At 39.2% G+C, this 22,055-nt stretch overlaps 1 protein-coding gene across 16 annotated transcripts in view; it reads right to left on the bottom strand.

The window, feature by feature from the left end:
• Positions 1–22,055, bottom strand: part of RNF19A (ring finger protein 19A, RBR E3 ubiquitin protein ligase) — a 57,501-nt gene that overhangs the window by 19,700 nt on the left and 15,746 nt on the right. For 8 of the 16 annotated variants that reach the window (XR_014550517.1, XR_014550518.1, XR_014550519.1 and 5 more), the window contains 9 exons: positions 16,333–17,113; positions 10,930–11,138; positions 8,876–9,020; positions 7,700–7,862; positions 7,167–7,281; positions 6,297–6,458; positions 5,568–5,781; positions 4,634–4,777; positions 2,965–3,164 (listed from right to left, as the gene is read on the bottom strand). Coding sequence is in view for 13 of the 16 variants with exons in the window: in XM_083623520.1 (XP_083479646.1) it covers positions 2,965–3,164; positions 4,634–4,777; positions 5,568–5,781; positions 6,297–6,458; positions 7,167–7,281; positions 7,700–7,862; positions 8,876–9,020; positions 10,930–11,138; positions 16,333–16,928 (1,948 nt within the window). In the remaining 3 variants the exon portion in view is untranslated. Of the gene's footprint in view, positions 1–989; positions 3,165–4,633; positions 4,778–5,567; positions 5,782–6,296; positions 6,459–7,166; positions 7,282–7,699; positions 7,863–8,875; positions 9,021–10,929; positions 11,139–16,332; positions 17,114–22,055 lie in introns of those variants that run through there. The other 8 variants (XM_083623523.1, XM_083623517.1, XM_083623522.1 and 5 more) reach the window with 1 other exon arrangement.

Raw genomic sequence — 22,055 nt, forward strand, 5'->3', positions numbered from 1 at the left:
TAAACTAAAAAAGTTCCTAACAGTTCAGTCTTTTATTTTTCATAAGGTACTGCATAATAGTTGGGTCAGTAAATATATGGTTTCTGCAGCAAAGGAAATAACTGGGAGCGCATACATACCATTATACCAAACCTGACTTATGCCATCACCACTCATATGCTATCAGAAGTGAAACTACCCATTAGGAACTCCTACATCAAGCAGTTTTAAGGATGTTTTGACCATTTTGCAGTATCTGACTAGGAAGCAAAGGAATTTTACAAAATTCCTACCATATTATTATTTTTATTAAGTCTTCTTACCCATCCATCGTAAGATCCCAGGGGGTGCTACACAAACTGAATATACAATTATAAAAACAAATAAAACAAAATTATAAAACACTCTTTAAATAAAATGTTCAGGTCAGGTTTCCAATTAAAGTTAAAAAAAATGGCAAAACATGCCAAACTTTCGTTTCCAAGTTTACATTTATCTGTAGGATAAGACATACAAAATTATATTGCACACTGTGTGCCATAAAACAGTTTTAATGTAGTTAATACTTACTGGAAATAAAAATAAGATGCTATATTGAATATTTTCTGTGAAATATCACAGGAGAGATTATTTGCCCATGTAGTCCTGTATTGTGCACTCTGGCTGGCAGTAGCTCCCCAAGGTCTGACAGACAGACAAACTTCACATTCCCTGCTACCAGATCTTTTTAACTGGAAATGCCAGAGATTGAACATGACATTCTGCATGTAAGGCATGTATGTGCTCCACAGCTGAGCTATGCTTCTTGTCCTATATTCACCACAATAAACTATTTCTGATGGCCTCAGCCCAACTTGATTAAGTAGCTGAGAAGGGAGAGGTGAAAATGGAAGACACACTACTTTGGGGGGCCATTCTTTGAAACAGCTATTTCATCCCACACCAATATTGTATATGCTTGATCTCCAGGCTAAAGGTTCATTGTTCAAATGGACAGAAGACAACCAACATAGTACTCAGACATTTATTTCAGGTATGCAGTTTACACACATCATTGAGCAAAAGAAAAGAGCAAATATACAAATATTGTAACAAGCGTTACCAAATGACGTATCTGGCACTAGTGTTATAAGCCGATTAAAGAAACTGGTGAAGGGAAGTCATGGAAGAGGGCTGCAGCTCACAGCAGCCGTCTTCTCATACAACCAAACTTTCAGTAGCACCATAATGGCAATACTTACAAAAAACACAGAACAAAAATTGGAGGCTATTATGCCAAGGATAATCTTTTTTTTTTCTTTTGGGGGAGGGGCAGAGGGCACATATCATTATGGATTGTGTAGCAAACATCTAACAGTGCAGACGCCTGAGCTAGCTTCAGCTTATGTTTAGCTGAATATCTTCCATAAGGAGGATAATGTGGGAAAGGCCCAAAAGCCAGCCAAATTTGAAGCCCAAATTTTGTATATGTGCAAGCTCTGCACTGTGCTTTATTTCTGTGCATGTGTCTCGCAAAAGGGTTGTCAGAAAAGTTATCCACTAAAAGCCTGAGTGAGTCTTTGGTAGGCTAATACTTCAGTATTATGATACCCATTAATCTACCACAGTCAGTTGATTTTCTGAAGTTTTCCTTTAGCTTCCAAAAAGGTGGCAAGAGAAAACATTCTGGAAAACTGTACAGTGAAAGCATCAACAGACCAGGCACTTAAACCCCCAGTCTTTTCCAAAGGCACCAAGAATTAAACAGCATAACTGAAGTCCCCTGGGTGAAAGGCGACTATATCAGCTTCACTATAATGGATTACAAATTAAAATGATCTTAAATTTTACAAAAACTTTTATACAGCATATCATAACCTTACCTTCTGCTGTCAGTTGCAAATATAATTAAATTACCCCCACTTGCTTGATAAGGAGACGTCACCTTGCTACCTATCATATATCAAGTACCAGTTTTTCATACTTAAAAGTTATATTAAATGCCATAACCTTGGTCAAGGAACGTTGTGTGTCTCAGCATTGCCTAGAACAGATTACATTCTGTCCCAGACAATATTAACAGCACTGAAATATTTGGTATGGTTAATGCAACTTATTTTTGCTAGGTGCTATTCACCAGAGCTTGAAGTTAAGTTACTGCTGGGGGCCTGAAACCACTTACTGAGTTATTTCATGATATCTTTTAAGAAGTGGTCACTTCTGCAATTGACACGAGTCAGCTTTTGCCCCTGCCCAAATGCAGACCTTCAGCAAAGTTATGGCAATAATACAAAACATCAACATATTCATTTCGTTGTAATGCACTTGTTTACACCTTCATGTCACTTCACATAGTTCTGCAACAGAGTTCCACGCAAAGCATTCTGCCTTAATAGAGATATATAAAATGTAAATTGCATTGAAGCTTTGCTTCTGATGGCCGCTGAAAGTTACCTGACCAGCTAACAGAAAAGGGCTCTTTAGTGGTAAATACATTTCTGCAGCACTTACAGGTTTAAATCTCAGTCTGAATTGCAGCATTTAACTCCACAGCGTGCTGTGAATGGTTGTTGTTTGCTTCTTTCAGTGTTTCACCAGTACCCATATCTGCAACACTTGAGGTCCCATTATAAACACATTCTTCAGCAATGTAACTCAGCTGTGGAGCCTCTGAGTTTGGAGCAGCTGGAATCAGCAACGAATTGCCACTTTGGTGTGGAGAGTTTTCTAAACGGTCATTTTCTACCTCTGGGAGAATGTTAACCGTGGTAAACCGAGTATGATAATCGCTGGAACCATGGCTACATGAGGTTTTCATACTCTCCATATCAGAGCAACTAAACTCAGAAAAATGACTTGAGTGGGAATCAGCTACAGATGGGATACTGTCACTGAGAGAGGGAGAGTTAAATTCACTGGAGTTTGTGCTTTGTTGCTCTAATAACTGAGCATCCATGTCCTCTCTGGTCTCATTTATCTTCATGCTACTCTTTTTTCTTAGTTTACCTTTGCATTTTTTCCCTGCCGATGCATCTTTGGACCACTTGGTGGCACTAGATTTGTTTTCTGACAAGCAGGCTGACGAACAACCAGCGTTACTTTGACCTGCAGAACTACCATCGTCAACACTACTGCTGCCACTGTTGTGTCTGAATTTTGTGGGCTTTGATTCAATGTCTACTTGTACCTCCATACTGCTGCTATCTCTAGAAGGGGGGGAAGAGAGAAGTATTCATTAAAAAAAGGTTTCAATTTGTGAAATTAAAAATGGAAAAATGCAATTTAAAAGCATTTTAACACAATGCAGTATAGCTTTAGGAAAAAATGGCACTAAAAGCCTGGTGACTCATTCTGCTAATATTGCCTTTAATAAAATGATGTAATACAATACAAACACAACTATTTCAGGTGCTGAAACATTGCCTCTATTTATCTCTACCCATCCCTTTAAGGAAAAATGTGCCACTATTATTCAAATATAAGTTTAGTTTCTTTCTTTCTTTTTAGAACTGCAGATATAAAGCCTTGTGAACTGCAACTGATTTATGTGTTGAAACTCTGCTTTAAGAAAATAATTAACATAACAGATTTCTCACTAGACCTATGCACGTAATCCATTATCTTCACTGTTCACTTCATGGATCAGTTGCAGTAGGGTTTTGCCTTGGAAGTTCTTGTCACAATCCATTTTAGTCCTTGAAGTGTCAAAGGACTTTCCACTGTTTTTAGTACACATATCTAAAAGCACATTGTGAGAACTTCTTCCTAACTTTAATGTGCCACGGATCCACAAGCATACATTCCAGAAGCCCATCAACCATTTGTAAAAGATATCCAGAAAGAAAACCATACAGGGTTGGATCCAGACATGCCAAATGGAAAAGGATGAGAGGCAATTTTCAGCAATTTTCCTTCCTCCTTCAGCCTGCCAAAAGCAGTTCAAGAGTCAGAGGACTACCTGGAGGCACGGGGGTGGGGGGGGGCTGCAGGACGAATTGGTGGGAATCACTGCTCCCGTCCAACAGAGTCTCTACAAGACCTCAGTCCTTTCTGTGAATGGAATAAGTCTGAAATTCACAGGATAGCCAAGCTGGATCGACCTTTACCAAGCTTTGCAAACTGTGGGAGGTGGGGAGATATAAAGACACCTCACACCAGTTTGTCAATAAAAAAAAGAAATGTACAAATATAATTTTTAAAACCAAGCCAGGGAAAAAATTCTGCCAAGAGCTTTTATTTCAAGGCGAAACAGATGCACTAAGTGGACAGTGAAGATTTTGGATAGTTCTAGCAAGAAATCTGATTGACAAAGTTACTTCATAAAAGCAGAGATCCAAAGCTTTTTTAAAAAAATGAATTTAACAAGGTTTTGTATCTGCAGGTCAAGAAAACTATATTTGAGTAATAGCAGCTCAAACCAAGAAGAAACTAAAAATCCCACCACCTCCCTGGCTCTGAAGGACTGAACTTCAGAAGGGTGGGGCAGAAATTTGATAATAAATAGACAAAAAATATTGTTACATCCAACAACAATCATACCAGAAATTTCAAAGAAGGAGAATTCATTAATGCTGCTTTTGCAGACTACTACAAGGTATGCATATTGAATACGACATCGTTCAATTAACAGAGCTGAATAAGCTGCATTTCTATTCACATTTCCACTACTTCTTACCTGTCCAACGGGATATATGAATTTAAAATGGATCCAGCCATCGCTTTGGTGCTGGCATTGTCACTAACTGTTCCTAAACTAACGGTGCCCGACTCTCCACTCAAACTGCACCTTTCCTTCTGCACGTCCGCTTGAACTTCCAACCTTGGGGAGAAATTCAATTTTAGTTCTGTTATTATCTTTCAGCTTTCATATCACTTGGGAGTCTTTTAGAAGCTTCTCCTTGCAAGCTACTCACAGGCATGTGGCTAGAGTATGAGACTCAGGGTCCTAGGGTCGTGGGTTTGAGCCCCACAATGGGTTGGACGATATGAACCTCATGGTCCTTTCCAACTCTACGATACTATGATTCTATTATCTAGTTGGCTACTGTCAGAACAAAAGCTTCCCAGACTACAAAAGACCCATGTTTAGACAATATTTTCCTGTTGCCCCTGAAGCCATACACATGGTAGAAGGTAGAACTCATTATGGTATTTTGGTACATTGCTCACTGTAGTTGAGACAGAAAACCAACTACAGAAGAATAGCACTATTTGGCAAAAAAAAAAAGAGGGGCATAAAATATCATTTATTATGAGCCCAACTCATTTCAGAAAAGAATCTTCTCTCAAAGCCCCCCCCTTTTAGCAACAGTTTCGACACACCAAACACACTGCACTAAATTCTGTTGCCAGAAACTTTCAAAGTGGCCTATGTAATTTGTAGCACCTGAACTTCCTTCCCTTCCTTTAACTGCAATTGAGTAATCAGGGATCAGAAATCTTCTTTAATCCATGTAAACAAAGTAACTGTTTTGAGACTATATAAGATCAAAATAAAAAAGTATCACATCAGAACGTACAACATGAAAAAGTTCATCCTCTCAGAGCTAACTGTAGTTTGTTTACAAAAGCAGACAGAAAAGCTGAACTTTGGACACAAATTATCTTACCTGTTAAAGCAGTTGACCATTGCACTTCCCGACAGACTCCCTGTTATACTAGCTCCAGCCAGGGCCATAGTGCTGGCAGTTTCGCTCAGATTGTCTCGAATTGCTCCCATTCTGTCCATATGGCTACCACTTGCACTCAGGCTTCCAGTCAATCCTCCAACACTTTCTTCCCCTATGCTGGGGTTATTACGTGCCTCTGCTACTGATGTGGTATCTAAATATTAAAGGTAAAGGGAAAGACACTAACTCAGGACGCAAGGGAGAAACGTGCTAAGAGGAAAGCACGGTTGGCAAATCCACACCGTGATCAACTCCTGCCCGGAAACCAGTGTCCCCACTGTGGAAGGACGTGTGGATCCAGAATTGGCCTCCACAGTCTCTTACGGACTCATTGTTAAAACTTTGTTTATGGAAGACAATCTTACTCGGGTACGAGTGATTGCCAAAGAAGAAGATCTAAATATGAAAAGGGTGGTACTTAAAATTAATAGGAAAAGCATTTCACTGAAACTCCTTCAATGTAGAGAAAGACACTGCTCTTGGAAAAGCTGGAACAGTGACTACTAGGGGTTGCTGCTATGCTTTTCCATGTGTCCCAAGAATCTGGGTTAGTGCTGGTCCTAGACCGATACAGCTACAATGTCTGCAAGAAGAGAGCATGTATATCATCTATCAACTCCAGCCATCAACTGAAGACATTGAGAAGAGACTGGAACAGACTTCCCTTACCTACTGCTGCATTTGTTCCACCAACAGTTATATCATTTTCATCATCAAATTCTATTCTGACACCCTTTCCATTGCCAGCCGATACACCGCAACCTCCGCTTCGGCAGAGAGAGATAGGAACTACTCCATACACATAGGCCAACATAATCGGGACACCAATTCCTGCAATGAAAATGTAGAACACTATAATCAGTACAAAGTTGTCATGTTGTGTGATAGCTCTATCTGTCTGTCTGTCTGTCTGTCTCTCTCTCTCTCACACACACACACACGAGAGAGATCACCAAATATCTCCTTATTATACAATTTAATAGGCTATCACAAAAAGTGGCAAAGAAAATAAAAGCTGAATTACTACTATAAATGAAAAATACACCCCCCCTCAATCCTATAAACACCTCCTGATGCCAGGAGTTTCTATGTGACACGGAGATCCTCTGCTTCTAATGCCTCTTCCATTCATTTCAACTGATGAATCAAGTCTGTATGTACACTGTTTTGTACCACTGGGTGTGGTTCTTCCCTTGGAATTGATGGGGCTTGACCCCAGGGCTCACATACATATCTGAACACACACACAGGTATCTTGTACTGAGGCCCTGGTTTTCAGAGAGAATCTTACCAAACCTACAATAATTGGGAAGAATGCTTAGGCACAGGGATTGTTTCAGCTCCACATACTTTTATAAGCTAGTAATGCATTTTTGAAAATAGGGTTCAGAGCTGCAAAATGAATGGCTAGCAGCATCAATAATATCAGTTCTTTGTGCCCCACCTTTACAGCAAAGTGTAAACAAAGCATTTTATAAATCAGTACAAATAACTAATTCTGAAAGGATTTTCCTGATTTTTACCTGCACCTTTACTTACCAACAGTTACTGCAGCTACAACCGGTGAAACAATTACGGACAAGGTTACGCCACCTGCAATGGCCAAGTTCCTCTTGTGCTTTGAAATGTCTTTACCTTCATAGCGATTGTGAATCTTTAAGAAAAAGAGCATTTTAGAATGCATTGCACATCACAAAACTGAGAAGTATTTCCTGCAAATATATATATTTTTTAATTTTGAGCTGCCTTTTCTTAAATGAAGCGTCTTAATGCCATAGATTTATGGACAGAAACTGTTTGCAAATATTACTAGCTTATTTGATTCTATGCTGCTGCATTATACTTTTTTTTAAGTGTGTTTTTAAAAAAAATTATACTTTTTTCCTAGATCTAGGTACATTTCTTTATGTAAGTTGATTAAAGGCAGTCTCTCTCTCTCTCTATATATATATATATATATTACTACAATATCTTAAAGTACAACATGTTGCTGTGTGAACAAGCCTTAAACATGTGTACAAAAGTATCCAAGTCCTATGTAATTGAAGACTCCAAACACACAGTCACCTTACCTTACGTCCCACATATACAGGTATTCCAATAATCATAGCTGGAATAGCAATGCCTGCTATTAAGGCGATTCCCACAGGTGCCCCCACAAGCGTCCCTAGTTGCCACAGTATTTTCTTCTTCCGACTCCATGGTTTTTTCCCCCAGAATGTACAACCTGATGGACTATTTGAAGAAATTTTCCGTAAGTAAGGCAAACTTATGACTCACAGTGAATAGTCTTAACTAACCATCAGTTTTATAATAACATTCTCTAACAGAGAGAGCAAGAATGCTTGAATCTGCAATGCTGCTAAAAGTGTTAACGTAATGTAACGTTTCAGGTTGTGGAGAGAGTAATCTGAAACTAATATAGTATCAGACCAGCAGTACAACATTTATATCCAGTGCATTTTCTTTTTGCTTCCATCAGATCATGGCTCTTCCCAGGGCTGATGCTAAAATGTGCAACTCAGGATTTGGAACAAAGTTTCTCCACCTACGTTTTAAATGAACATTTTTACTATGAATGCGGAAAATTTACCTTCCTCAAATTTAACTGAAACATCTGACAAGTTTTGTCTTTCTCTAGGAATTGTGAGTTTTACTTAGGCAAAAGCTCTAAGGCCTGTTGATGAAGTGTTATGGCAGCAGCTGCCCCACTTGTTCTGAACACAGCTAGACACAATAACAAACAGAATGTCCTCTTTGCAAAAGGCTTCTCCAAGCATGTAGGACATATGATGGGAGGCGGGGATTGTTTTGATAAATTTGATTCCATTGCTATCTTTCCTAGTGAAATTTACTGCAGGAAGTCCATTTTCTAATCTCCCACAGTAAGTCCTGGGGTTTCCCCATCACTTTATCATATTCTGAAGAGAGCTTCAGTGTGCACCAAGCTATAGAAAGCAAGGCACTTCCTGTAGTTGACACCCATGCAATGGAAAATCCTGCCTTATCTAATGTCAGTAAACTCCCTCTCAACCCAGTTTTATATATATAAAAAAATTGAACCAGGTATGAAAATAGAATTACACCTCAAACTAAAGACTACATCAAATGTGCATGATCAAAACAAATGTCACTTGTTCATTCATTCATTCTTTCTTTCATTCCTTTTAAAGGATTTATAGCCTAGCTTGCTGTTAATTAGTGGGGTACAATATGAAGTGAGGTACATGAACTCTTTCAATACATACCTTAAATAATGCAAGTCTGAAATCTCCTTCATGCATAGCCAACAGAATTCACATCCACAGACCGCACATGTCATATGATTGCAGCTTCCATCATTCATCTTTATTATATAAGCAGCACAGCGTGGGCATGGCTTTATGTCATCAGCTGTTTAAAAAGAAACCCAAGAAACCCATGCTGCTTATGAGAACAACCAACACTGAAAATCATGTCTGGAAATGTTTGTAAATTTTAACTGGTTGCAACCAATTCCAAGTTCAGCCTAACTTAATAAAGAATTAACCTAAAGGGAGAAAAATTTAACTGGAGGACCGGGAGATCTGTGGATGTATACAAAATTAAGAAATAATAACAGGTACATGCAGGTACCCTTTACGCAATTTTTGTGCAATGAGCTAGTTCGGTTGCTTCAGCCTGTCATTTGCAGTCAGCAAGGAAAGTCAGCGCTGTTTGGACACCTGGGATCCTAAAGATCTGTTTTCTTCTCCCTTTTAGCGAATTATTCCTGCATTTGTCTTATTTTGAGTAGTCCTTGGAATCTCCATAGTTTTCCTCCTTTTCCCATGGCAACCAGGATACATATATCCTATGGATAGTTCATTTGCGATCAGGTACTCTCTAGAATTTATTTTCTGCAACTACTACTACACAGTAAGCGTGGGTGGAAGCTAAATAATCCCTTTTCCATATGGCAAATGCAAAACATGAACACTTGGAAAAGTGGCTTAGGCGTGTCTCTTGCAGTGTAGGAGCACTCCAGGCACTCATTAAGAATTCAATGTATACTTAACTTACAGTTCAACAATACCCATACCTCCTTCAGAAGCAGTCTCTGTGCTTAATGGGACTTACTCCCAGGTAAGTGGGTACAAAATAGCAGCCCTGGCTTTGGTTTAGAATTGACGCTGGGGGAAATGGGGGTTTTGTGCCTTTAACAGTTGCATCTCCACAATCAAGACCAGCAGGACACAGATCTTCTCATGATAAACATGAGGTTGAGGAGGTTGACCATGTTCTCTTATTTTGTGTTATACTATGCTCCTATGGCAGCCATTTTGTGGCAAAACATGTCCACTGGCATGGGTGTAGCCAAGATTTTTCTTAGGAGGGGCAGGCCTTTTGTTAGGGAGGCAGAACCTCAGTTAGCTATGCATTTTTATTTAATGGGGGGGCAGATGTCCCTCCCTGTCCCTGCCCCCAGCTATGCCCATGTCTACTGGTCCCAAAAGGTTAGCAACCCCTGCTCTAAGTCAACATCTGTGACTCAGTATAACAAAGAAGCACCTGGGTCAGATGTTCTGACTATCCATATCCAAATAAAAATCCAACAGAGAGTACAGTGAAGTTTTTCACTCTAAATCAAGTCAGTAATTATGCTCTAAAGCGATGCCAACTCCTCCCCCTTGCCCAAGATTCTGATGAGGTTTCTGGCTGTCCAGTGTGAAATAAGTTCACTGACAAAGCAAAGCATTATATGCAGTCAGTCCTCTTGCACAGGTTACCAAGGAGCTTATCATAGGTGAGTCAACAGATAGCCTGTTTTCTCTTCATATTGTATAAATCTTTTGCCTTTAAAACAGGTGGATAGGCATGGTTATCAGCTGCAGAAGTATAAGCACAAGGGCAGTTTTTTAAAATAAAAAAAATCTAGTATAGTAAGCTCTGTCCTTCAATTTCTACTTAAGTCATTGCTTCTATTTTGAAGGTCTCCCCAAAAGTAATCATAAAAACAAAATAATTCATGAATGGAATCTCAAACCAAGACAATCATGAAAATGTCTAGTTTCATTGCACTGTGATCCTTGGATGAAGTACGGTAAAGAAATTTAATAAATAATAACAACAATGATATTGGTTAACCTCTATTAAGTCAACCATTATCAGTCGACTTCTGGATCATCTGTTTATGAAAGTCTGCACTATTTGCATAATGCTAAAATAAGGGCTACTGGACTCAGCGCTCCTTTCTTAATAAACATCAATAATCAGTGAACAAAACAGTTATCTGATAGTTTAAAATGTTTTAAAGACACCTAGTATTTCAGGTAATAAATACCTGCTGCTCCAGACTCCTGGCTGTAGCTAATGGACGAAGAACGAATTGTTCGCAAGCGTAGACTCTGGGCTCTCTCCTGGCGAGCAGCATCACAAGTCTGGTTAGGATGCCAAATTTGTTTACAATGATAGCAAAATTCAGTTCCACAGCCTTCACGTCCACATGTAAGTTTAGGACAGCTTGCACAGCCAAAAGCGATTACAGCATACCTTAAAATGTTCAAGAATAAGTAGGAGGAAGATTGTTATTCTCAGTACTGCACAGTGGCAAGCAGAAAAACTGACTTTTGGGGATAAATTAAGAAATATCCCTTATTCTGAAAACAAAACTCCATTGTCATTGTGATTGTGATCTAGCTAACAAAACTCTGAAGATCTGAACCTAACAATCTAAGTCCTTGTATTTCACAGTCTGTGTAGCATGTACTCTTTGATCTAAGTCCCAAGTTTAACAATGAGAATGGTACATTCCAGATTCCCACATTTCTAAATGCTTGGTGCTGACCTCAAGCCATCTATAATAATTGTGTTATTTTTTTAAGGTCTTTCAAAGTTGTACACACTTTAGTGGTTAAGAGTTAGCCCAAATAGTCTATGTAATTGCAGTTGCTTGTGTTCGGTGAAGCCCACAGTAGACACTACAAATGACAAATAAGTAATCAATAGGTCTAATCTTAAATTCCCCAAACCACCTCATCAAACTAAGGCAAAAAGGAGTACCCACCATTGCAGCCATTTTATATAGTAACTTGAGTTGTGAGAATAAAATTAGTTATTCTCAAAACCTCTTAAAGCCAAACTATAGGGAACTACTATCCTCAAAAGCAACAAAAGGTCAATGTTGTGTAGCATGAACTAATATAACTTTAAAAAAACTACTTCCAATTCTGTGACTTGTCTACTATATAAAATGTGATTAATATAATAAGGACCATCTCAGGCTTCCTCATCATCACAGTGGCAGCCAATGACTGGAACAGAAGATCCCACTAAAATGCAGTTTCTGGTCCTGCATTCAAAATGTTATCTCCTGGTTCACCCTTTACGTTCCCCTCCATGGTGTGGAAGCATTGGGAGGAATGTGAAAGCCCAAGGTTTGCTCTGAATTTCATAATCTGTAAAATCCCAGGGGCCCAGGTCCAGCTGAAAACAAGCTTAGATTCAAATAATATTTCTGAGAACACAAAGTTGATGGCAATCTTAATTTTCATATTCCAACCCAACAACTACCAGAGAGAAGTGGGACACATTGTATCAAACAGACATAGTGCATATGTGACAGAAAATCAGTGAGCACTGGAGAGTTAACAATGTCTCTTATAACACACAAGAGGTTTGACTCTGAAATTAAGCTGTTAATCCCAGCTTTTCCCCATGAACATTCTCTAATCAATAATAGTAATGCAATAATGCCATTTGTAGAAGGGAAGGCATGTTCAATAGACCAACAGGGATTCTGCCCTTTTGTGTAGAAATAGGGGCTTTGCTGGCAGAATCAGAGAACAGAGGTATAAAACATTAGGCGTCTGCATTTCAGTCTTCTCACATGCTTAGAAACTAATCCTCAGTATCTAGAAGCATCAAGCCTCAGGCTGTTTAAAGATATATGGGGGGGGAGGAGGAGGAGAGAGAGGAGGAGGGACAGTGGCACTTTTGTACTTTAGGCTACATTCCAGCTACACAGATACTTCAGGATTCCACAGACACACACACATACCCCATCCTCCAGCCAGGCAACAGCAATTAAGGAGGATGCAGAGCAGGGCTGATGAAAACTTTAACTTGGAGAGGAGGCATAGCCTAGGGAGAGTCCCAAGGGCCAGTGCGAAAGGTCTGTGGGGCTGTGTCATTCCCAGATTCAACATACTAAGCAACAGCACAGCACAACAACAACGGGGAGGAGCAAAGTTCTCTGATCTTTGCCCTGGGAGCCTGTGCAATTGTGCCAAGCCATGGTTTGGCTTAGCATGACATATGAAGCAGGCCACTCACAGAACTTGCTAGTCAACAAAAAAGAACTGATGCACCGTATATTAAAAATCAGCACACTTCTGGGTGCAGACTGTTTATATCGGGGTGGGGGGGAACCTCAGGTCCAGGAGCTAAATGCAGCCCTCCAAGCATTTCTATCTGACACTTGGGACTAAGCCCAGCTCATGCCACCTCCCCAGACTATACCAGCCCTATTCTATGCCTACCTTGATACCTTTTGCCTGGCTGGTTTTTGTGTGGTTGGAATGTAGCTGAGCTCAAAGAAGTAAGAGTCATCCATAGCCACATCCGTTGTTTTGTCTCTGGCCCACCAATTACATGCTTCCCTCAGAAGGTCACCATATAGTAGCTCTCACAATGCAAAATGCTCCCCATCCCTGGTTTATATTATTGCTTTATTTGTCATCTAATATCTTGCTTTATATCTTAAAATATTTTTAGACTTGGCAGTTTTTTATTTTTAATGCATGTATTGTCTTTTCGGCATTCCTCTTTCGAGAAGGAAAGTGGATATCCCAATCTGTATTGGATATGTAATTGTTCTTATATGTGCAAGTGTTTTATATATGTTTTTATTGTATTGTGAAATAGCTTTGAGATGTTTCACAGGAAGTGGCTTAATAATAACAACAACAATGATGATGCAGAGCCCTTTAATTACAGGCTTGACCAGAGTGACATGCAACCCAGCCATGCAAAACCAGCTCCCTCACCACTCTTGTAACACATGAATCATTTCTAACAAAGGAATCTATATGCAAGGTCACTGAGAAGTAAATACAAGTGTGTTCAATGAAGCTACCTACCAGAAAAGTGTATGCAAGATTGAAGCCTCAACCTAGGACACAAAACTGAATCTGAACATTACACAGGACTCAGTAGATTAAAAAATAAAATAAAAGGTACAATCAACAAAAAATCATTTAAAATGAAAAGTCACTCAAATAAATCCATAGCATTGTGAATCAAGGAAAGGGGTGGTGAACAAAAACCTATTGTATTGTACTGATTAAATAATCAGGTAACTGGGTCCATGGTCAATCAATTCTATTTCTCAAGGAGTTCCTCTTACTGTTTAACCAAAATCTAGCCTCCTATTATTTTAGTATTTTCTTGAAGATGTGTAGTCTTCTCTTGGAACATGTTCCAACACATGGTTTGGAATCTATAGGTTTCCAAGTTCATAAATGCTGTAGTGGGGCAGAGAAGGACATTCAAAATAGCTACAACATTGTCCAGAAAACTGGCAACATCTCAAATTAAAAGAATTTTATGCTCCATACTTTTGGTCTAGGATTGGACTGATAAGAACAAGATGATAAGCGCAAAGCAAGAAAAGCAAACCATGCTTCTGCAATGTTTCTTTCTAAATAGGACCACAATCCAAATTTGATTCAAAGCCAATACTGGAGAACATGCAATTACTGTCATTTGAACTACTGAAGAACTGAATTTTTTTTTTAGTTATTCAGTCAATCAATAGATATTTAGTAATTACTATCCAACATATGCAGAAGTGAAAAAACATACTCATCTGTTATTCTCCATGGAAAACCAATTACTTCCCTACTACCAGCTCATTTTCCATACTATTTTATTTACAACATCACTATACTTTTTCTCACCAGCCACCTGTTCCTAGCTACACACAATCTTCTTGCTAACATGATAATGCAGCACTTCAGGTCACAGAATAAGTATATACTTTTAATGCAAAAAGTGCTTGGCTTAATGACTTCATGGATACTAATGCCATGTATACAATAAACACGAACGCTTAAATTGGTCTAAACCACAGAGCCTAGGGCTTGCCGATCAGAAGGTTGGCGGTTTGAATCCCCGCAACGGGGTGAGCTCCTGTTGTTCAGTCCCTGCTCCTGCCAACCTAGCAGTTCAAAAGCATGTCAAAGTGCAAGTAAATAAATAGGTACCGCCCCGGCGGGAAGCTAAACGGCGTTTCTGTGCGCGGCTTTGGTTTGCCTGAAGCAGCTTAGTCATGCTGCCACATGACCAAGAAGCTGTCTGTGGACAAACGCCGGCTTCCTCGGCTAATAAAGCGAGATGAGCACCGCAACCCCAGAGTCCGCGACTGGACTTGGGGTCCCTTTACGTTTACCTTTAAGCTGAAGTTATTGTTTTGCTAAGGATTAAAATCATCTAAAAATCAGCAGAGGACGTGGTATTTGTCATTGTATCTAATTTGTGCTGGTTGGCATACTGTTGTGTAAATTTTGTGTAGGAAGGTTTGTATGATTTAAGATAAGGCAAGTTCAGGGGGGAGTGAAAGAGGGATGGAATGTTTGTGTGTGTTGTGTGCTGAATGACAGGGTAGCTTATGACAGAATAGGTATGTGTCTGGGGAGTGACAGTTGGGTTTTGGAGGAAGTGAGAGTAGCTGGTGTGGGTGCTGAGGAGTAAGGGGTAGAGTAGGTTGGCTGGATACAGTTAGGAATAGAGGTATAAGCACATGTTAAAACATAAAATAAATGAACACCGTTATTAAAGCAAATCCCATAAAAACCCTTTATATTCAGCTTTTACTATACTAATGAAGTTTTGTTTGTTCCAATCACATTTCATATTTGGCCAAGTTATCACAGCTATGACAAAATAAGTCAGAGATAGGTGTTTATATGATAGCAGCAGAATAACAGCAGTTAGGAGATTGCTTGAAGTTTGAGAACCCAGAGCTGGGAACCGAACAAGGCAACCGAAGGCGGGGAGAGTGGTGAAAGGAGCTTTACCAAGCAAAACAGTGATTAGAATGAAAAGTACCCTCTTGCTCCTCCCAAGTAGTGGGCTTGGAAAGGGAAGAATATGACAAAGGGTACACTTGTTCTGGCTTAATGATGGCAATTAAATGTGTTTCCTTGAATATTAAAACATTTGCAGCTTAGGAAAAAGTATTCTAGCATCAAGCAGCAACAACAAACTGGTTTATGCTCTCTTATACTGAATTTCTACTGGCCGCCAATATTTGGGGTATTAAAACTGCCAATGCCAGGATGTGTAACTACAAAGTTAACTTCTTTATTTTATAAAAACTTTCACAATTTACACTCAAGAAACTGCTAGGTTTCTTTTCAAAGTGTATTAAAATATTTCTATTTTATTTTAAAGGAACTAAAGTCACTCCTTTAAACACTCTACAGTGTGAAATAACAGTGTTTACCAGAATAAATCTGCCTGTCTGTTCTTTTACTTTGTTTCATCTATGCCATGAAACAATAAGGACTACTTAGCACAACCTGAGCAATATGAGGGAGGCACAAAACTTCAAATGTTAAAATAGTTACAAATTAGTAGACAATTAGAGCAATTTAATGAGCTGAATAATATATTTCAGAATGACGACAAGATCCATGTGCTTCATTAGAATGGATAGGAAGGGGGCGTGGAGATAATAACTTACCCACAATCAGGAGCAGGACACCACCTACAATCAGGGTCTGCCACAAGCCATCTTCTAAGCATAAATTCTTCATATTTTTCCATCAATATGTCATCATTTAATATCAATCGAATATCATGGGGATTGAATCGCTCAGAGCACTCTGGACAGCTGATATTAACTCTGCTCTCAGAGATTTCTATCCGGAGATATTGACGTAAGCAATCCACACAAGATCTATGGTGACAAGTCATTATTTCCGGAAACCTCTCCTTGGAGTGTCGCAAAAGGCACAAGGGACACTCCATGAAGTCTCCGCTCTGTTTGCTGATGATGGTTGTTCCATTGTCAGAAGACATATAGGCAGAGAAAATAGAGTTCTTGTCCATACACATTTCCGAATGTATGCTTTCAATACTTGCAATGCCATCCACACCTCCGTTTATATCTCTGGACTTGCGTTTTGTATCCCTTTTTCTTCGAAAGAGAGACCCCAGTGAAATCCTCCTTTTCTTTGGTGCCTTTTTAATTGAAGGCAAGCTTACAGAGGAGGCAGAAGATTGCAAGTCTCTATCAGATCCCATTTGCCGATGTAAACTCATGGCTAAAACATTCATCAGAAATGGATCAAAGCATGTGTACAACACTGATCACTTTAAGGAAAAAATGCCTATTGAGAAGCAGCAAACTTAGAGGTCATGTTGGGGAGGGGGCTAAGTCATGTTATACATGGTCGGGTCTGTCTTCTTCACATACAAAATTCTTCACAACATACAATTCCAGGAAACTCTTCACAGCAATTCTACAAATGAAAGGGAAAGACAAGAGACAGATTAGCATCACATATATTCGGGTTCTTTGTTGTTTTCAGAGGACTTGTATTACTCTGCTAACTCCTATTACAGCTACCTCATCAACTAAACCTCCACCTTGTTTGCTTCAGCCACCTGTGCACTTCTGTCAATTAGCAAGTTGATATAATCAAGGGGTGGACCTTTTTTTTGTTACAGTTTAATGATTATACTACAGTTTAATGAGATATATACAACAAAAAGAAATAATCTAACAAGGAGAATTGCTTGGGAGTTTTCCATTCTGGTGAAATTGATGCATTATTTAAGAACTAAGGAAAAAAAGCAACATGATAACTTCATGGCAAGCTAGAATCCTTTTATTATCGTAGCAGCTTAATATGCTTTGAGTTGGGGGGGGGCAAGACAAAGGGACACAAATGCTGAATATGACAAAAGGCGATATCCTATACAGGTGGTAGAAGTGCACAAAAGGGGGGGGGGGAGAACTGGAAAATGATTGTTAATCACACTGACAATCCTCCCAAGTTATAGATGCATTTAAATCCAGTATTTTATTGAACTCTTACAAGGGAGACACTGTTATTGATAAAGCTGATAAAGAGCAAAGGAGAAAAATAAGAACAACCATACTCCCCCGTTAGATAGCCCAACTGACCCTGAGTGTCGTCTTGTTCAGGCAGGACCATGGAGAAAGTGAGTAGAACCAGCTGTAGCTAATAATGGACATCCAGTTACAAAACCAGCACAGGCAAGCTGCAGTGGGTGTCACTGGCAGGGCACTCCTGATAGGGAGACACCGAAAGAGAACTCTCCCCTTTGGCCTGTGCATTTGGGGTTGCAACAAGGGTGCCCTCCTGCTGGTTGGGTTTCTATTTTCTGTGGTGTGTCTGTGATGTGGGTAGAAAATGTCTGAGGTTATTCTTTGGTGAGAGGAAGGAGTACCAGGGAAGGGTGTGTGCAGTTCCACCTATCCTTGGGTGAGAAATAACAAAATGGGTGAGAGCCAGATTGCTATGCATTTCTTTTGATAGTTTACAGTTCTGACAGTGCATAGTCAACTCCTGGTGATTCTGCATACATTTTTAGCAGAAACAGTAGAATGATTGGTCACAGCAATGTGGCGAATGAAAGGGAGATATTGGAGTAACAGAGTGGATAATGTATTTTTAATGATGGATGTGTGTGAGTTGTGGAAGTGAAATGGGACGAGTGATACGGATGGGTAGGTGGTAGTACATTATTTGTATTTCTGTAGAAGGGAAATTGAGAATACATTTAAAATAGAATCTGCAGGGGAATATGCATGTATTACTGGGATGAGTTTTGCTTATTATGAGTAAATGTGTCCCTTGGTAATAAGAGTGAAACTGTTTCCAAAAAAAGTACTACTATGTTTTGCTTTAGGGGGAAAAGTTATTATTTTATTTTGTATTCTAGTTCTTCAGTTTCATTGTTTATAAATATATTTGTTACTTTTGTAATCCCCTTAAGACACTTTCTTGGTATAAAATGGTAAATAACTCTATCAAATAAAAACTTGCAATCCAAAAAGCAGAAGACACACAGCTTCATATTTTCCAATACTTCCCTCTTAAACATTACCGTTTTGGCCACATAATCAACAGCACTCATATAACTGAACAGGAATCAGAAGACAAAATGCTGGTTATTAGGAAAGAATGGAGGCATTTGTTTACAACAGCTATGACCAGGGCTTTTTTGAGTCAGAACTCACAAGAACTCAATTCCAGCACCTCTCAGGTAAACACCGTTGCCACTGAAAGAGCAAAAGAGGCGTTCATGGTGAGTTCCAGCACCTCTTTTCCCAAAAAATAGCACTGGCTGTGACCATAATAGAACATCAAGATCATAGAATCTTAAGAGTTGGAAGGGACCCCAAGGGTCAGCTAGTCCAGCCCCCTGCAATGAATGATGATAAGGCTTCTTTCCTGATGTAGGACTAAGCCATGGACTTCTGAGAGCATATTGACAGTTGGAATGCAACAGAAGATTCAGCTTAGGGCACAGCTTTCCAAACTGTGTGTTGTGAAATGTTAGTGTGTTGGCTGCAGTGTTAGGTGTATAGTATGAACGTTCCCCACGCTCCTCCCAGGACTGGAAAGGGGTTAGTTTAACCTTCAGTTTGCTAGTAAAACTAAATTACTGTGTCGCAAAATGATGCATGTCTAAAAAGTGTGTCAACAACATGTAAAGTTTGGAAAGCTCTGTTTTAGGGGGTTGAAGGAAAAGGGGGACATCCTAGGAAAGAAACACTCCTGTAACTAAAGTGACTAAGGTCTAGCAGTTCAGCATAAAAATACAGTGGTACCTCTGGATGTGAACGGGATCTATTCCGGAGCCCTGTTCGCATCCTGAAGCGAACGCAACCTGCGTCCGCAGGTCGCCACTTCCGCGCATGCACGTGACGTCATTTTGAGCATCTGCGCATGTGAGAGCGGCGAAACCTGGAAGTAACGTGCTCCGTTACTTCCGGGTCGCTGCGGAGCGCAACCCGAGAATATTCATCCCGAACCATATTTAAACCGAGGAATGACTGTAATGCAAAATTACATACTATAAATTTAGAGCACAGTGCTTTGTTTGTTGTTTTGATTATCTCTTTAGCTTGGTTGACTTTTGTGCACAATGATACAAATTTGTTATTGTTAGTTAAAAATGAGAATTTATGCCTTGGACAAACGCAGTTCCCACGTTATTCTCAAGGCTAACAGCTGCCATAGCAACAACCCAAGTTACCTTTGTATATTTGAGGAATACATGGTAATGGAAAGAAATTATTCAAGCAGTTGAAGTGGGCTGGTAATACCAGAAAGACTGTACTCAAACCCACATGGTGCGTTGTCATACATATTAAAATTTTAAAATTCTGTTAAATCATTGGAAAGTAATGTTTAAAATCTGAAGAAAATTGAGTTTCTTATTAAGAGATCAGTTGTCACTAACAAATGGTCTGGTAGTGGCATTTTCCAAATAAAAGTGCTGCAGTGGGAAAGGCCCAGAGAAATCTAAATTGGGACTTGGCCCAAATTCTCTCTCTCAAATTATTCTATGGTTCACCAATGTGCTATATATTCCTTAGGAAACAGCTACAAAGGAGCTGAGAAGTTGCTGTTAGACAAGTTCATTTGCCAGTCATCACTAATTATTCGGCAACTTCACACTTCCTCTCAGAGAGCTCATTCCCAGCTGATACAGAAACATACTTTACTTAAAGCAGAAGCATATATTTAAAACTTTTAATTAGCTGGCTGTACATTTAAAGTCTGACATTCATTTTTTCTTTCTGTAAAAGCAGTTGAACAGGAGTGTTGTAAATTACTTTAATAGGGCATAGGCCTAGAACATTTTTTTTAAAAAATAAGCCCCTCTTTAAGTATTGATATTTCCTTTCCCAAGTTATTCCATCTAACTGTCCACCCCCATATCTAATAATTGAGCTGAAATGAATAAATGTGGCTATTTAATTTAGCTGGAAATGTACGGTAAATGATGTACAAAATTAGTAAAGTAAATGTATGTATCAAAGTTATTGTTGGCATTAGCATTACTACAGATACAGCATTTGTTTTCACTTTTAATGCTTCAGCAAAAATGAAATAAATGTTTTACAATGCATGCAAATATGAAACATGATTTACATGAACTGTGATTAACAATCCTTCAAGGCACTTAGCAGGGAAAGTTCCACTATTTATGCATCATCAACTAGCCGTTGTTGTTGTTGTTGTTAGCAATTCCAATAGGTTCACTTTTATTTATTACTTCATACAATATAGTATGAACTAGCACATATTAAAATTTAATTTGCACCTATTTCAATGATGTGAAATATGAATCTCCCTCCCCCCCCGCCATCATATATCCTGCAGAAATAGGCCACAGTTCCGAAACCTAGAAGCTTTTAAATGCTGCCCAACTATAACAACACTGGCATGAACAATAAAAACATTAAGAGTCAGGGCACCATAAAGAGTAGCAAATTTTAGTAGTGTAACAAAAGCTTTTACAATCTGGAGTCCACTTTGGCTGATGCATGAAATGATCTCTTAAAATAGACATGTGGGCACCTGGGTACAGATGGGGCGGGGGACAAATATAGTGTTTACAGAGGGTCAAAAGGCCCGGAAAAGGCAGGGGCAGCAGTAGATATTAGGGTGTGTGCAAGGGCTTCAAATCTGCCCTATATATCATCATCTCTGCATTTGTAGTCTGATTTTTTTTTGAGTCACACTTTGTTCTGTAGTTCAGCTCCTGAGCCACTCTGAATGAAATGAAGTTCTGTGTTTTCCCATTCACTATAATGTGGAATCTATAAAATGCTCATAATCCCCCCTTTTGGCTGAAGTGGATGAAATTTATATACAAAGGAGCCCCTCCAGAGTGGATTAAGACTTCCAAATTGCAGACAAACTGCTACAGAGCCTCAAAGGAATGTAGGATTTGGGGGGGGGGGTGGAACTTAACTGAAACTTTTAACCTTCCTAGTTTCAGCATATTCCAGGCAGGAAACTAGGACTACAAATCAATTTAAGCATCAGGGAATACAAGAGTACAGGAAACAAAAGGCATTATCCAACTTCATACAGAAAAGAAAATTAGCACAGAAAGGGGAAGAGAAACTGACAAAACAGCCCCACCTAATTTGCACTCTACAGGTCTGTGAAATATACATTTTAAACCCAAGGATGGGGAAAGATAGAAGAACGCCTTGTTGATATTTAACTGAGCTAAATAGTAGATATCACATTCTAGCTGATTTGTTGAAAATTTTTAAAATGTAAACTAAGCAGCACTAGAAAATGGCTGAATGAAAACAGGTTTTCAACATGGAAAATTTTGAACAATCTTCAGGAGGTCACCATAAAAGTTACTACATATTTGGAAGTCAATACTGAAATCACCAGACCC

Source organism: Podarcis filfolensis (genome assembly GCF_964270895.1).
Source record: "Podarcis filfolensis genome assembly, chromosome: 7".
Lineage (NCBI taxonomy): Eukaryota > Metazoa > Chordata > Lepidosauria > Squamata > Lacertidae > Podarcis > Podarcis filfolensis.